The 14520-nt window shown below is 36.7% G+C and overlaps 1 protein-coding gene across 1 annotated transcript in view; it reads left to right on the plus strand.

Annotated features, from left to right (window-relative positions):
- The window catches only part of atrnl1b (attractin-like 1b), a 68984-nt gene that overhangs the window by 41855 nt on the left and 12609 nt on the right, over positions 1-14520 (plus strand). The window contains exons 25-26 of the mRNA XM_040135136.1: positions 3373-3434; positions 8140-8218. Coding sequence (XP_039991070.1) covers positions 3373-3434; positions 8140-8218 — 141 coding nt within the window. The remainder of the gene's footprint in view (positions 1-3372; positions 3435-8139; positions 8219-14520) is intronic.

A 14520-nucleotide genomic window follows, 5' to 3' on the forward strand; every position in this document is an offset into this window, starting at 1 on the left:
GAAAGGCTTTGCAAGTACTTCCCAAGAAATATGAGCCCAGTGGACCAGATGGCGGCACTATCCAAAAAAACATTTTTAGAAAGGCCACGCCCCTCACACCATAAGTCCGATTGACTTGAAATTAGACACACAAGTCCAGCTCTGTGTGCTCTACAAAAAAAGCCTCTCGGACCATAAAAGTTCACAAAGTTTTCCACATTTTTTTATTTTTTGAAAAACACATTTTTATTTTTATTTTTTGAAAAACACATTTTTTTTTACATCTCCCCCTAATATTTGGGTCCAATTGCTACTAAATTGCCTGTAGATCATCATTGGACCAAGCCTATCAAAAGTTGCATTAGCTTGCTTGTTGTTATTTTATTTAGTTTTCAAGATAGTGACCAGTGATCTTCACAAGGGGCAGTGCTTTGCAGGAAAATGGCCAAAAGTCATTAATGATTTGTCCAATCATCATAATTCTGGGTACACATCTTCAGGCCATATTTGGGAGTACGTCTACCAAATGATTTTGAGCCAGACCCATATCGGGCGCCACAAATACCAAAATCATGTACTTCAAAACCCATGGGGCAGAATTTAACCAGTTTAGGTGTGCATGCTGTGGGGGCAAGTATTAATCAAATCTGAAGTGCGATATTAATTTGTGCAAGGGGGCGTGGCCTGTCATATATTTGCTAATAACACAAGATGCTTTTGAGCAATCCTGATTAAACACACTGGAGACATCCTGTGCTATCTCCTGAACATACACACCGAGTTTTGTTCAAATCTGATGAAGGGGGGACAAATGGCGGAACGTTGATTGTAAAATTATTGAAATGCTGCAGGCTTTGTGATGATGAAAAAAGCACGTGATTGGTCTCACTCCTTCTTTAAATAGAATTAAACTATCTAGAGTGACTTTGTTTGGCTTTGTGAAGGCTGATACCTGCCCGTTGCTGCTTGCGGCTTTAACTTTGGCCGATTGAGCTGCTTCCCTCTGTTGAGCGCAAAAGGGCTTGACCCTGGTATTTCCACTTGCAGTTTTATTATATATTTGATATGTCATGAAACATTTGTCCAAATTAATGTACTTACTCATTTCAGTTCACACTTGCAGCTACATATTTCTGCAGTTTTATGTCTTAAAAACAAGTTGTAACAATGGTTTGTATGATTATTAACTTTTGCATGTTCCTTATTTTTTTTTTTTTTGTTTTGTTTTTTCAAACATTCAGCCAGTGCTCCCTGTGTATTCAGTCTTTAACAATCTTATTTTTAAGCCTGTATGTTTAAGCGAAAAGAAAAAGCTTTTACTACGAAATCTGATAGATACGTTATCATTTGTAATAATAGCACACAATACCCTCTTTGCTAATTAGCCCGCTCCCATATATTGATTTTCATATTTGTTCAGTCCTTCCCTCTCACATGGTCGGTGAGTGGACCATAGTGGGGTAGTAATGTCCTTGAGGTCAGTCCATCTGTGGAGGTCGCCCGATAATAGTTTTCTATTAGATTTTCTAGCCAACAGTCACTTATTTATTATGGACTGGCCTGAGCTGTTATAGCAAACAACCTCTGTAACAGGATAAGGTCCCGCTTTCCTTGCTTGCTTTTATGATGCAGGGGAGAGAGTGTAGACATGGATGAGATAAAGCAGAATTTGAGACTGCACTTACGAGCCTTTGTATTTAAAGTCCAAGCACTTAAATTATGCTTTTAAATGTGGATAAAGATATTAAAGAGCAGTCTAAGATTTTTCTGTGACATCATCATGTGTCAGTATAATTGTTATCAAAAAGACTGCTCAATGTAATAAAAGTCCACTTGTAACAAAAGAATGTTCCCATATGATGCCATTGATCGGTTGAGATTGATGAATTGAAATTAAATTAACCCCAAACGTATTGCTTTGACCCCATTTTATGTGAAAAGCACGTATTAAAAACGGGGCAAAACATCTGTGTAATGTGTGCTTTTGAGTCATGGTAGCCATGTCAGTGAGCATTTCATTTCAGATCAGTGATTCTCGTTCCCTGCTTAAAAAAGTCAAAGGTGGTGGAAGTTTGTGAAGGCGATGAAATGACGACTCGGTCCAGCTACATTCCCTTAAACATGCACTTTCAAAGCCAAATATTCTGCTGTATGTAGCTTGTCATTTACAAATAATTAAAGAATACAAGAGGCATTCTCCTTTTCATTAATAAATCGATGCCTCTGCCCTGTTTCAACACCCTGTGATAGGCAGAATCTTCGGTTTTTAAATTTGTGTGTCATCAGCTTTCAAAGCAACAAAAATGATGCATATAATCCATCTCCAAAAGCACAGTGTGTGCCCCATTAGCCAACCCTAGGTCCTATCAACCAGAGGAGACTCGATATTGCTGCAGATGACGTTGTGTTTGTGTGTCTGAATGCTTTCAGGGCAGAATTCCTTCAAAGCATCTAAAGTAGATAATGACATGTCACTATGATGTGACCTATCAGATATGATTGAGCTGCCAGGGGTGTGTGTAATCCCTCTTTTAATGAAGATAAAACATATTTCTTAACCATTATTCACTGGCCATGTTGCCTTTTAGACATAAATCAGCTACATACCTAAGAGATACTCTATATTTTATTCACCTCGACAACAGATTAGTTAACCTGTGGTCCCTTCCCACTGAAGCGCAATGTATAGATTTTTGAATTATATTGGATTGTGAAATTTTGATTCTAGCCACTGTTTTATCTTTGCAACTGGAGCTATATAAAAGAACATATTAAATATCTAAAGGAATCATTTATTATTTTTTTTTATCTCTGGCTTCAGGTTTATATAGAAGAGCCTGTCTTTGGTTTAGAATAAGAAAGATACACTTGGGTCCGCTAATACATCTCACTAAAGCTATCCAGATATTTTTTTTCAGACAACAATTTTTCAGTTATCCAAATTATTTCTGTTTTACTTGTGTGCTGTCTACCAGCAGAAATCTTTCTGCCACGTTTCAACCCTTCCATTTCGAGACTATATTCAAACGGAAGCTCTAATGGAAGATGCTTCAGAGAATCTTGCCAGTGACGTTTTTCGCAGGTCCACTTGGCTCTTATGCAGACTTGACCTGTCACTGAGCTGAGTGTTTTCCCCCCTGAAATTAATTGATTTTTAATAGCAGATTTTTTTATTTAATGAAAAGATTTTATAAATACAGTTCAGGTTTACAAAAAATTGGACTGACTGAGAATGATGTAAAAGTGTCACTTTATTTTTCCTAAAGTTTGGTGATTTATACCCACGTTCATATCATTTTGGCTGCAACATTTTGCTAAATTTACGTTAGTTTTCAATACTGCTTCCATGGTATTTGTCTGGTTGTAAGTCATTCTCTTCTTTCTCTCAAATAGATTGCCTTCTCCCAACACAACAGTATCATGGACCTTGTCCAGTTCTTTGTGACATTTTTCAGGTGAGTGAGTAAAATATTTATACAACTGAGAAATACACTTTTAGTAATTTGTTTTACCTTTCCTAAGTGGTAAGCAGTCAAGAAGCATTATCCAGAATTTGACCCACCGCCTCTTCATTTCTCACTCTCGTCTCTCGGGAAATATTGAGTTATTTGAGCCTGTTGGACCAGTTCTGTTAACCACAATACGTGTAAATGCTTCTTGTGTCTTTAAGGCAGAGATTTATTTTTATCAAGTGGCAAATGAACTGAAAGTAACCATTTAATAGGTGCATATTGCTCTGCAAGTACCATCTAAAGGGAAGGCATGGGCAATCAAGATATGAGGGCTCTTGATGATTTTTCATCCAGAGAGCAGCGATGGAAATCTTCTCTCATTGAAATGTTTAAAATGAGTCAATTGAGTTGTCTCAAAAGCACAGCATGGTCTGGGTAAATTAAGAGGGTGTAAGTATAATTGCAAAATCTGTGCTTTAAGTTAGATGTTTGCATATTTGAAAGGCATTGAAAGATTGGCTGTGACACCTTCTGAAAGGAGTCGCTTCCCAAAGCTTCAGGTAGCGTAGTCATGCCTGCTATGCTGTTGTAAGCATCTTTGATCCATAACACAGTGTCTTGGACTGCAGGTTGGATTTTAAGTAAGATTTTTTAAGTTTTGTGTAATTAATTTTTAATTATTATATATAAAAGAGCTAAATATTATATATATTTATATATCTTTTATATACAATGCCAAAAGACTTGCATTTATGGAAAGCTGCAGTGAATTGTTAGATTGGGAGAGGTGGCACATGAACAAATCAGTGGTGGATCATTTTTTATCTCCTTGTCTGTGAGTTGTTTTTAATCATTAAGCCAATGTCAGTGGTGGAAACAATAATTTTCATACCTAACACCGACATAAGCTATGGTGCTGTGTGTATCTGTGTATCTATGTGGGTTCATTTCATTTCATTTCATTGCAAGGTGTGCTGCCCAGAGTAGCTGATGGACTAACATATCATCCGTGCAGGTGTCAGGGAGTGGAATTGAAGACAGTCTTTGCCCAAGGCACCTGCCCATCATTGCCCAGTCCACAATAACTCTCCCGAAAAGCTGTCACACAATCAGTTATCGTCTGCCTCCATCTGATCAAATTACAGTTGAATAGCCAAATTCAGGAATTCGGGGGAGAAGGACAGAGGTTATTTTATCTGAAATGTGTCTGAAAGCTGCTTCCATCTGTAGCTCAGGAAACCATTGTGTATAGGGTCACGACACAGGCACAGGACAAAGTTTTTGTTTTTTTGGATGGTTTTTGCAAAAAACTATTTACTTTAATAATTCATTTTTCTCAGATTTGATTTAATTTTGATTGATTTAATTCTCATACTTACCAAAGGCAACTAATCCCATCTTTCCATGACACTGCACACATCTTTTTATTTTTGCCTGCCTTGACTATTTCCATTGGTATGCATTGTAGTTTTTGGTTCTTTTTTTTTTTTTTTTTTTTCCATTGTCGTGCAGGTTATACTTTTTTTCTAGAGTCCTTGTCTGCATCCTTGTGGTCCAGTCCTCATTGACCCATAAACTCAGGAAAAAGGCCCTGCTGCCGTCACTAGCAGCTGTGTGTGCGTGTCTGTGGGTGGTTTGAGGGATGAACCCGCAGGAAACATAATCAGCCTGATGACAAAATGTCAAATCACCCCACAGAGTTTCTAGACCTCCTTGTATGAGAGGTAGAGGGTGAAGAAATGACGGCATGACTGGGAACAAGCTCTGTTTTTATCTTTTGAGTTATTGAAATATCTGTTCACCTTTCTCACTACAAGCCTTTCAGACACAGAGTGTTTTTCCTCATTTCCACATTGCTTCTTCATCTTAGTAACCTCAGAAATAATATTTAGTTGCACAGTGCTGCCTAAATTGTAATCTAGTTAAATTATGGTTGTTTCATACGTTCTGATTAGATGTTGTACAAACTCTCTACTAGGATGCTGCGCTATACTTAAAGAAGAGCCCCAGGGTCTAATTTATACTAATTAAAAAAATCAGCTTCATTCTAGTCACGACTGTGGGTATGTGTATCTGTGTGTATGTATGTATGTGTGTGTGTGTGTGTGTGTGTGTGTGTGTGTGTGTGTGTGTGTGTATATATATATATATATATATATATTTGTGAGTGTATGCATGGGCAAATTAGTGTCGCTGTGTGTTTGCATCATCTATGTGAATGGATAAGAGATTTTAGGAATCATGCATGCACACTTTATTTATCACCGACTTTATTCATAAAATTTTCAGGGAAGGTTGAATGAAACCATACAAAACTGAAACCTTAAAAAGTCTAAATACTTTAAAGAGGTTCAGGCTTCTATTTAGCAATTTTCTTTTTCTTTTTTTATTTAATCTTATAATAAATAGTCAACATGTCTTCCTATTTCTTACATAGCTACTTAATGATGATTTTTACAGAGCTTCATGGAACATGTTTTCTATTTTTGCACAGCCTGAAAAGCCTGTAGAAAGCAGTTATAGGTATTATTGATTGTTTTCCCCGGTAATAACTGTAGCCATGTGATTACAGAATTGAGCATGTCATTAAAAGAAAGCAGTGTTGAGTTCAGTTTCCTTTCTGTCAAAGACCAATTTTCTTAAGTTACACATTGTGGGACGTGATCACTATCAAAAAAGGACACATTTGGCTGTCTTATAATTAAAAACATAATAATGATGTAGGACCATATAGAGAACAGTGGGACTCATCTGAGATCAGTAAACCCAGGAAATTAATTAAAATCTGTGATACCTTCCTTAATGTTTTCCTCATTAGTATGTTTTTAAAGTGAATGTGCACACCTGCTGTTACTCCATCTAAAAATCTCATATCTGTAACTACTTGTAAAAAACTCGAGCATCTTTTTGTAAATTTTTTGTTTTCGTCCTTCACTACCTACCACATGAATGATTGCAGAACTCCTTTTATTAACAGCAGAAGCAGAGGGAACAGCAAAGGGGACTCAAGCTTCTTTACTGTACGAGAATACACTCGATGAAACCCAGACATCTATCCAGGGATTTTTGTCACTTCTGCCACATGGAAATCTCATTCAAGCCCCCCCTCTAAAACAATAAAAGGGTTTCTCAGCTTCTGCATCTCTGAAGTAAATTCTAAGTGCGATGATGAGATGTTAGAAGCACAGGAGTTTCCCGTCACTCAACACTTTAATCCCACTTTGCTTCTTACTTTTTTTTTTTTTTTCCTTGTCACCTCCTTATTGCCTCAATCATATATGAGAACCTGTATTTTTTAAGAGTTATCACGTTCCTCCCAGGCATTATCGCCTTATTCAAAGATCCTGGCCAATGGATCTAGCAGGTGTGGCAGGCAAACTGAAAGCCTGTTCAAGTTTGAAATATCAAACCAGTGGGCCCATGAAATCAGAGCTAGTCATGTGTCTCTGGTGAACTGTGCTTATTGGACCAGACTTCCCATTTTATAACGTGGCATGTCCCAAAAGACAAGGGCTCATTGGTCATATTATAGTATGGGTTTCAGATCAAAGTAGGATTGTTCCTGGACAACAGGAAGGGGAGTCATGTTCCCTTCTAATACAGTGAGTAGAGAATAATTAAAGGGAAATGATAAAATACTTGTTAATGACTGAGTATTCACCCCCTTTAATTCTAGTTCAGGAAAGTTCTTTTTAATATTTAAGGTTATGTGAAGAAATATGTTTAAATTATGTTTTTTAATTGATTGAATTAAAATAAACTGATGCCAATATGTGACCTTTTTATTTTGTCATTATATATTATTTACTAATAATGCATGCAAAGCAAACTATCTTAACATACTATGGATATCTAAAACATAACTATGTCCTGTCTTTGATAATAAATACCCCACACAGACAGATGAAACATCAGCTATTTTCATGAACTTGTTCAATTTCCCCTTGTTGCTTTGACATGTTCTTAAAAAGTGCAGAATGTCTCTTTAGCACATAATAATTTTTACATCCTCATCTGTCACCAGGATAATGAAGTGGAAGCTCTCAATCAGTCATATTTTTCTATCCCAGCAGCACTTGGACCTTGCTGAATTTCCCTTGACTAATGATTTTACTGTTGGGTTATTAATTGAAGTAATCGGCCACAATATTCATTCTACTGAGACATGAGTGTGCTACCTCTTCATATCATCTCTCCTGCTTTGTCTCTTTTTTAAAAAGTTAGAAGGAAACTTTGAATGTGAGAGTCCACCCTGTTTGGAGCCAGTAATTGAGTTATTTTAATATATCAAGAGCGTATAGCAAAAAATACACAAAATGGAAATATTGATACTAAAGAAATGCTGGGTTAAAAGCCAATCCCATGTGAGATAAAGGAAATATTGTATTTTAGATATACAAAGTCATGGCTACACCATACAACATCACAGCTTAATAGTTGTGAATCCAGGTTTTCTTTTTATGTTGTTAAATATTTTCTCCTCTTCCTACATGAGAAATTATGATGTCATGAAGAAGCATTTTCCTCGTTTTCCTTTGGGTATAATGAATTACTTGACATGGTAACACGAAACTCAGCTGGGTTAGCTGCAGGTTTATATTCGGTAGCTACTGTTGCATGCAAAAAAAAAAAAAAAAGTAGTTAAGTAATTGAGATTAGTTAATAGTTAGTCACTTTGCTTGATAACGTTTCTTCTCTGTCATTCCAGTTGCTTTCTGTCGCTACTCCTGGTGGCAGCAGTGGTTTGGAAGATCAAACAGACCTGCTGGGCTTCACGACGGAGGGAAGTAAGTCCATAAAATACTGTATGTTCTGTTTACATGTGAGATGCAGCACATCTGACCGTTGCAAGGTTTAATTCACTTCCAATAACCTCTCTAGAAAAAGTGTCTCGCTTTCCTTAACATGATGGTGCCCCAGTTCTTCCGAAACAATTATCAAACTTAAACCACCGTGTGTTCTAAACTTTATTAGAAAATAGCACTTACGAAATGTTGCACCGTCCAGTGTATTCTACGTCATTTCATGTTGTGTTCTGATTGGTTGGTTTGTCGACGTGGGTGGTAGCATGTGAGATTTGGGTCTTAAATTTCTGTCACTGCCAGAAATTTGCTACAGAATATCTTTCGTCACCAAACGTCTAAATCATGAGACGGTGGAGATACCTCACCGTGTCATCTAGGACTACTGTTTTTGAGGACTATAACGTATTATAATACATAAATAGATATCAGCCGATGCTATCAGCACTACGTAAACAACTTCAGTTCCTTAGGAGCTTTTAGACCACTGTTCATAGATGGTTTGTATCTGCTAATGGCAAATACTTTTTATGAAGAACGACATCTCAGGATTTGACAACTTATTTCATTAGAAAGACAGTGAATATAGTTAACAGTTACGATGATAAGTCAGATAAATTGTGGATTTAAGCACAGGGTACCAGTGGAAAAGGTATGACGGAAGCAAATAAGAGATACTGTGAATTACTTTGGGAAAAGGGGATGGAATGAAACATTAATATTCAGCGCTGGTATGAAAGATGGGGTTGAGAAAAGATGGGAATGAAAAGGGGTGAAAGATGAAATGATTGGCAGTAGAAATTAAAGAAGAGGGCGGAAAAGATGCAGTGTAGAAAATTGAGGTGCGCAGAGAATGTATGCAAATTCACCTCACTGCCCTTAACTCGAACTTTTCAGGGTGGCTGCTGGTTTCTGTAAGAGCAGCCATCTTTTCCATCTCTTCAGAGTGAATCCTATATTGTAGTAGATGCTGTATGATACTCAATAGCAGGAAGTTTCATTTGGTGCACATCCAGCCTTTTGACCCGCAGTTTAGTAATAAAGCTCTCACATTTAATTTCCCCTTTGGGAATGACATTGATAATCATAGGATCTGAATTTTATATCCTCTAATTGATATATGAAAGTAAACAAGAATGATAGCTCCCATGACTTCAAATCATGCCCATCCAAAGAATTAAAGTTAATAAAAATTAATAAAGACAGATGGGCTCATGTCATTAAAATTCTGCTCACTTTTTCTGTGTGCTCTTGGCATTCCTATCATCTGTTTGTCACTGCCCTTCAGCTGCCAGATGAAAATGAATAAATAGTGGAATGAAAACCTCCATCTCTTGATTTCAGGTGACTGAAAAGTTTTGTCATTGCAGGAAAAAAATTACAAGCTGTTTTTAAGTCTGTGAAAAGACACGAAAGCTTTGTCTGCAGATCAATTCCTACTCTCTGTCTCTGTGTGTGTGTCTGTGTGTGTGTGTGTGTGTGTGTGTGTGTGTGTGTGTGTGTGTGTGTGTGTGTGTGTGTGTGTGTGTGTGTGTGCAATATATGAATCATTTATTCACACAGTTAATATATATTCATTCAGTATATTTTTATTGCTATGTGTGTTCTTTCCAGTGTAAAGCTGAGTGAAAGTGCAAGCCGTGTAATTTTTTTTAGCACATATAATATCACGATATTATCAGTTTTGGTTTTGGAAACTTGATGCAATCCGTAAGTGAACTTTACATTCCACACTGTATTCATATTTCTGAATTTGAATCCACCTTAAATCCCAAATCCACTGGGATTTTATTTTGTAAACAGCTTTACCATTTTATTTTATTTTTTTTATAAGTTTGATGGTCAAACTGATTAATGATCAAATCTTGCATGTAGCAACTCCTATCTGAGAAGCCTAAGATATGAAATTTTGATCCAATATCTCACTTATGCAGTTGAACCCTGTTGAGAAACAGGATTTTTGAACACCCTGTTCATCATTTATTTTAATATTGTCATACTATAGACGATTTTCTTAGACATTTAGCCTTTTGATACATGGCCTTTATGAACCCCACCAATTTAAAAGAATATAATCCTTAGGATAAATAATACCTTAAGGTTCCTGCTGTGGCATTTTAAGGTGCCCTAGTTTTGAAGAAACATTGTAAAGAGAAGCGTGTGTTGGTAACCTTTTCCTAAAAGCTGTAACAGCCTAGAGGGTGTTCTTCAGTGCTGTTGTGGGTACTTTAGCTTTGCCAAGTAGTCTTTCAGTAGAATTATTTGTAGAGGTTATTACTGAACTAGTTAAGGTTGGTTTTTTTATATCCTGTCAGAGTCACATCGTTATGTATATTAGGTGGCATCCAATGCACCACTTAGTTACTGTACTGTAGTAATATCTGAGAATGTTTTTGTAGCTATAAGGTCGACAAATATAAACTACTGCTACTAACTCTCCACTCAATTACAGCTTTTTTTGCTGAGCAAGGTCTGTTTGCTCCTATTACCACTACATGTAATCATAACATAATTAGCCATTTAGGATAAGACCTATAAGTATATAATTTCATTTTCTTAAAACACATAGCTAAACTACAAATGGTAAAATATTCAGCTGGTGAAAGGGATCCAAAAATCCTTTGAAAAAAACCTCCAACTTGCATCCTGTTCTTAATTTTGTTTAATAAGCTCTATTATCAGTGTCTGACAGGTGCAAACCTAATCAATCTTTATTTAAAAAACTAACAGGTCTTCTGTCTGTAGCAGTGGCTGCTCCAAAGATAATTTACGTGTCCTATAAAGGACTCTTTTTGCTTTGGTGTGTATGTTTGTTTGTTTGTTTATTCAAGAGATACTGGACATTAAGAATATTCGTCTCCATTTTAAAGTGGATTTTCATCTTTAGATACATAATGCTGCTGTCAACAAAACCATAGCTTCACTTGTTCTGGACTGGCTGATGATAACTGTTATGTATATATGTAAAAAAAAAAAAAAAATGTAAAATAAGTCACTATTTCAATTAAATACAGTAATTGTATTTCATTTATGTTTTCTACATCTTTGACCCATTTAGACTACATAACATACAGAGGGGCAGCATGATTTTGCTTCCACATTTTGCCCTAAATACACTCAGCATTTATTAATATTCTTTCTTTTCTCCTCATATATAGTTTCAAAATAGCATTTTATTAGATTTGAGCTACTGTGCCTGTAACAGGTTTTACAAGCTAATGTTGTTGTTGTTGCCTTCTATTGCTTTAGCCTTATGCCTTATGCCATTTTACCCACGTAAATTATTCAAGTACAATATTTTTATGTTGTATAAAGAATTCCGTCATATACGAACTAATGTGAAGACGGTACCAGGTCTTTTATGATATTAGATAAACTGATTCAGTTCTTGTCTCATTGATGAACTGATTGGCTCTTCACTGAACATTGTGTCCATTTAATTTGAAAGAGCTTGTCAATAGCCCCTGCACTTATGAGACTCGTCCAAATAAGCGATGGAAAGATTTGGGCTGGGGGCCATCTAATGCTCAGAAGCCCCCATCTGACATAAGGACATGGATTGAATGAGTCTTAATGAGGCTTACAATAATGAGACACTGATCCAGCCAAGTGGCATATGGATGTCTGATACTGATTGAACTTTTGAACATTTTTTATTGGCTTTGTGGTGTGAAATCTGTGTTAGTACTTCTTAGTACTTATGAATTGTCGTAGATTTAAAAAGCAATGTGTTTATATTCTGCATGATGTAGGATTTTTACTAGAAACACATTTGATATTAGTATTTACAGTATATGTAACACAGTAGGCATTGTCTGTATGTAATTTTAGAAATTTGCTGTGAATTGAGGATAAAACAATAATCACCAACAGTTTCTCAGAACCCACAAAGTGGTGAATTCCTTTTAATTCTTGGTATTGACTTAATCTTACAAAGCTGAACTTTTACCACACTAGTGCAGTAATTGGATAAGGGTTTCCTTTTTTGTTGGGAGTTAAACGGACGTGTTTCCAAAGGTGCGGCTGTTTTGTTTGTGACATTTTAGTTGAGGATAGGAGACGAGACTTGGACCCTGACTGGGGGACAAAGTGACGAAAAGACAACAGCTGGAAATGCCATGTAGGAAGACAAGGGGTGACCTCTTTGAAGCCACCTGTGGGGGTAACAGGAGGGAGGGGGCACTGACATTTCACAAGACTGCAGCACAGGGATGTTTTACTCACAAACATGTGGATGTATCTATTTCTCTCCATCTTTATCTCTCTCACACGCTCATACAAACACACCCAGAGACACACCTCATACACACTTGCACGGTATGTACTGACCATTGTGTAGAGCGATGATGTTTTACTGGCACTCTAAAAGCAGTTAAAACTATTTACCATAGCAGCAGTTACCATAAAAAGCACCATTATTTTTTTTCAGCATGTTTAAGCGTGCCATTTACAAAGTACACAAGTAACTAATTAACACCTGTTTATTAAAAGCTATCTTCAGCCCATAGAAGTTGTCCTGGCCAATGATGCTGGTAATAGCTATTGCCAGCTTGTAATTGATGACTTAAACCTGCCTGCTTTGTCAGCTGAGGACGAGATAGTGATGGATGTAAAGGCTAAGAAGAAGGGCTGTGTTGTGTTGCCTATAATGGTGTGTCAGTGATGTAGTTTGGTTCCTGGCAGCATGGCTCTAGGGATGGAAATGTCAGTCAGTTGGACCACCACTTTGGTCCAGATTGAAATATCCAAACATCTGTTGGACGGATTGCCATGATATTTTTTTCAGACATTCATGGTTACCAGAGGATGAATCCTACTGACTTTGATGATTCTCTGACTTTTCCTCTAGCGCAACTAACAGGTCAGAAATTGCTGTTTTCTTGTGAAATATTTCAACATCTACTAGATTTATCGCCATGAAATTTCATGGTTCTCAGGTGATGTATCCTAATAAATAACACATTAAACTTAGATGCTTAGCATGGTAAACATTTTACCTGCTTAACACCAGCTTGTTAGCATTTTTAGCAGTTTGAGTAATAGATCCACGAGCTTGAGAGCTTATCAGATGCCAAAAGACTCCCTAGCAAAGACCAGGATTTTACAAAGACAGTCTGGCGACAGTCATTATAACTTTTTGTTGTGACAGTCATGAGGTAATAAGCAGAAATACACAGTTAACGTTACAATGTTATTTATTGTGATTGCGTGTTTGCAGGTATTTGATTGGCCAGTGCAACAGATGCTTCCGGATCATGTTGCATTGCGGTCTTGCATAAATCGATAAATTGCTTTTTTTTTTTTTTTTTTTTTTTTTGCCAGAGCCCTCTACATTTTGTAACCTTTCTGCGTTGCCAGATTGGCTTCATTCAAATGAAGGAGAGGGTTGCATTTTTTCACACAGGGCTAAAGTTTCTGTAAAAGATGCTATTATATGCTGGCAGCATGATCTTTTGCAGAAAACTCGGCTATCCACCACTGTAAACACCCCCATTTTGACTAAGACAGCTCGATTGCCTAATTTTATATAATGTTTGCATTGACAAAACTGAAAGAAACACATTACTAACCACATAATTCTCACATGTCCCTCTGCAGACTTGGCAGAGTCTCACTCTCTGCTCATCCCTTGAAGAGCTCAATCAGCAGTCATCGATTGCTATAATAAGATTATCCTACTCTTATGCCCCTGGTCACCTTGATTGTCCCTTGTTCAGTTTAAAGTTTGGACTCTAATCATTTCAACTAAAGCTATCGATGATGGAGCGTAACTGTGATTAGTAGTTCAAATCAGGTTATAGCATACCCTTGGAAGCTTCGAAGCTTTCCTCCTAATGAGTAAAACTGAATTTTAGAAATCTGACAACACAACTACAGTAATACGTATTATTCAAATTCTCTAATGAGTTCTTGGTACTTCAGCCTACACAGAACCTCTCGACCACACCAACATTATATCAAAGTGGCACTGTATGCAGTGGCAGTTTACTAGACTGGTTATCTTCATTTAGTGATCTTCAGTCCATTAATCACAGTATGTGTGTAGAAAGAATGCAGAATGTAAAACTATATTGCCAAAAAAGTGAAACTGCTTGCAGAAACATTTAGTCATTTTTCACTTTTTGCCTATCTGAGTATGCAATTCAATGTTTTATCTTTCCTTTTATCTTTCCCTTTTCCTTATGTTTTTATTTATGTATTTTTATTTCTCAGGACAGCGCCTTTAGGTACAGCCAGTGATCTTTGAAAAGGACAAAGTGACCTGTTTAGGTGTAGAATATGCTTTT

Source organism: Xiphias gladius, chromosome 9, assembly GCF_016859285.1.
Source record: "Xiphias gladius isolate SHS-SW01 ecotype Sanya breed wild chromosome 9, ASM1685928v1, whole genome shotgun sequence".
NCBI lineage: Eukaryota > Metazoa > Chordata > Actinopteri > Istiophoriformes > Xiphiidae > Xiphias > Xiphias gladius.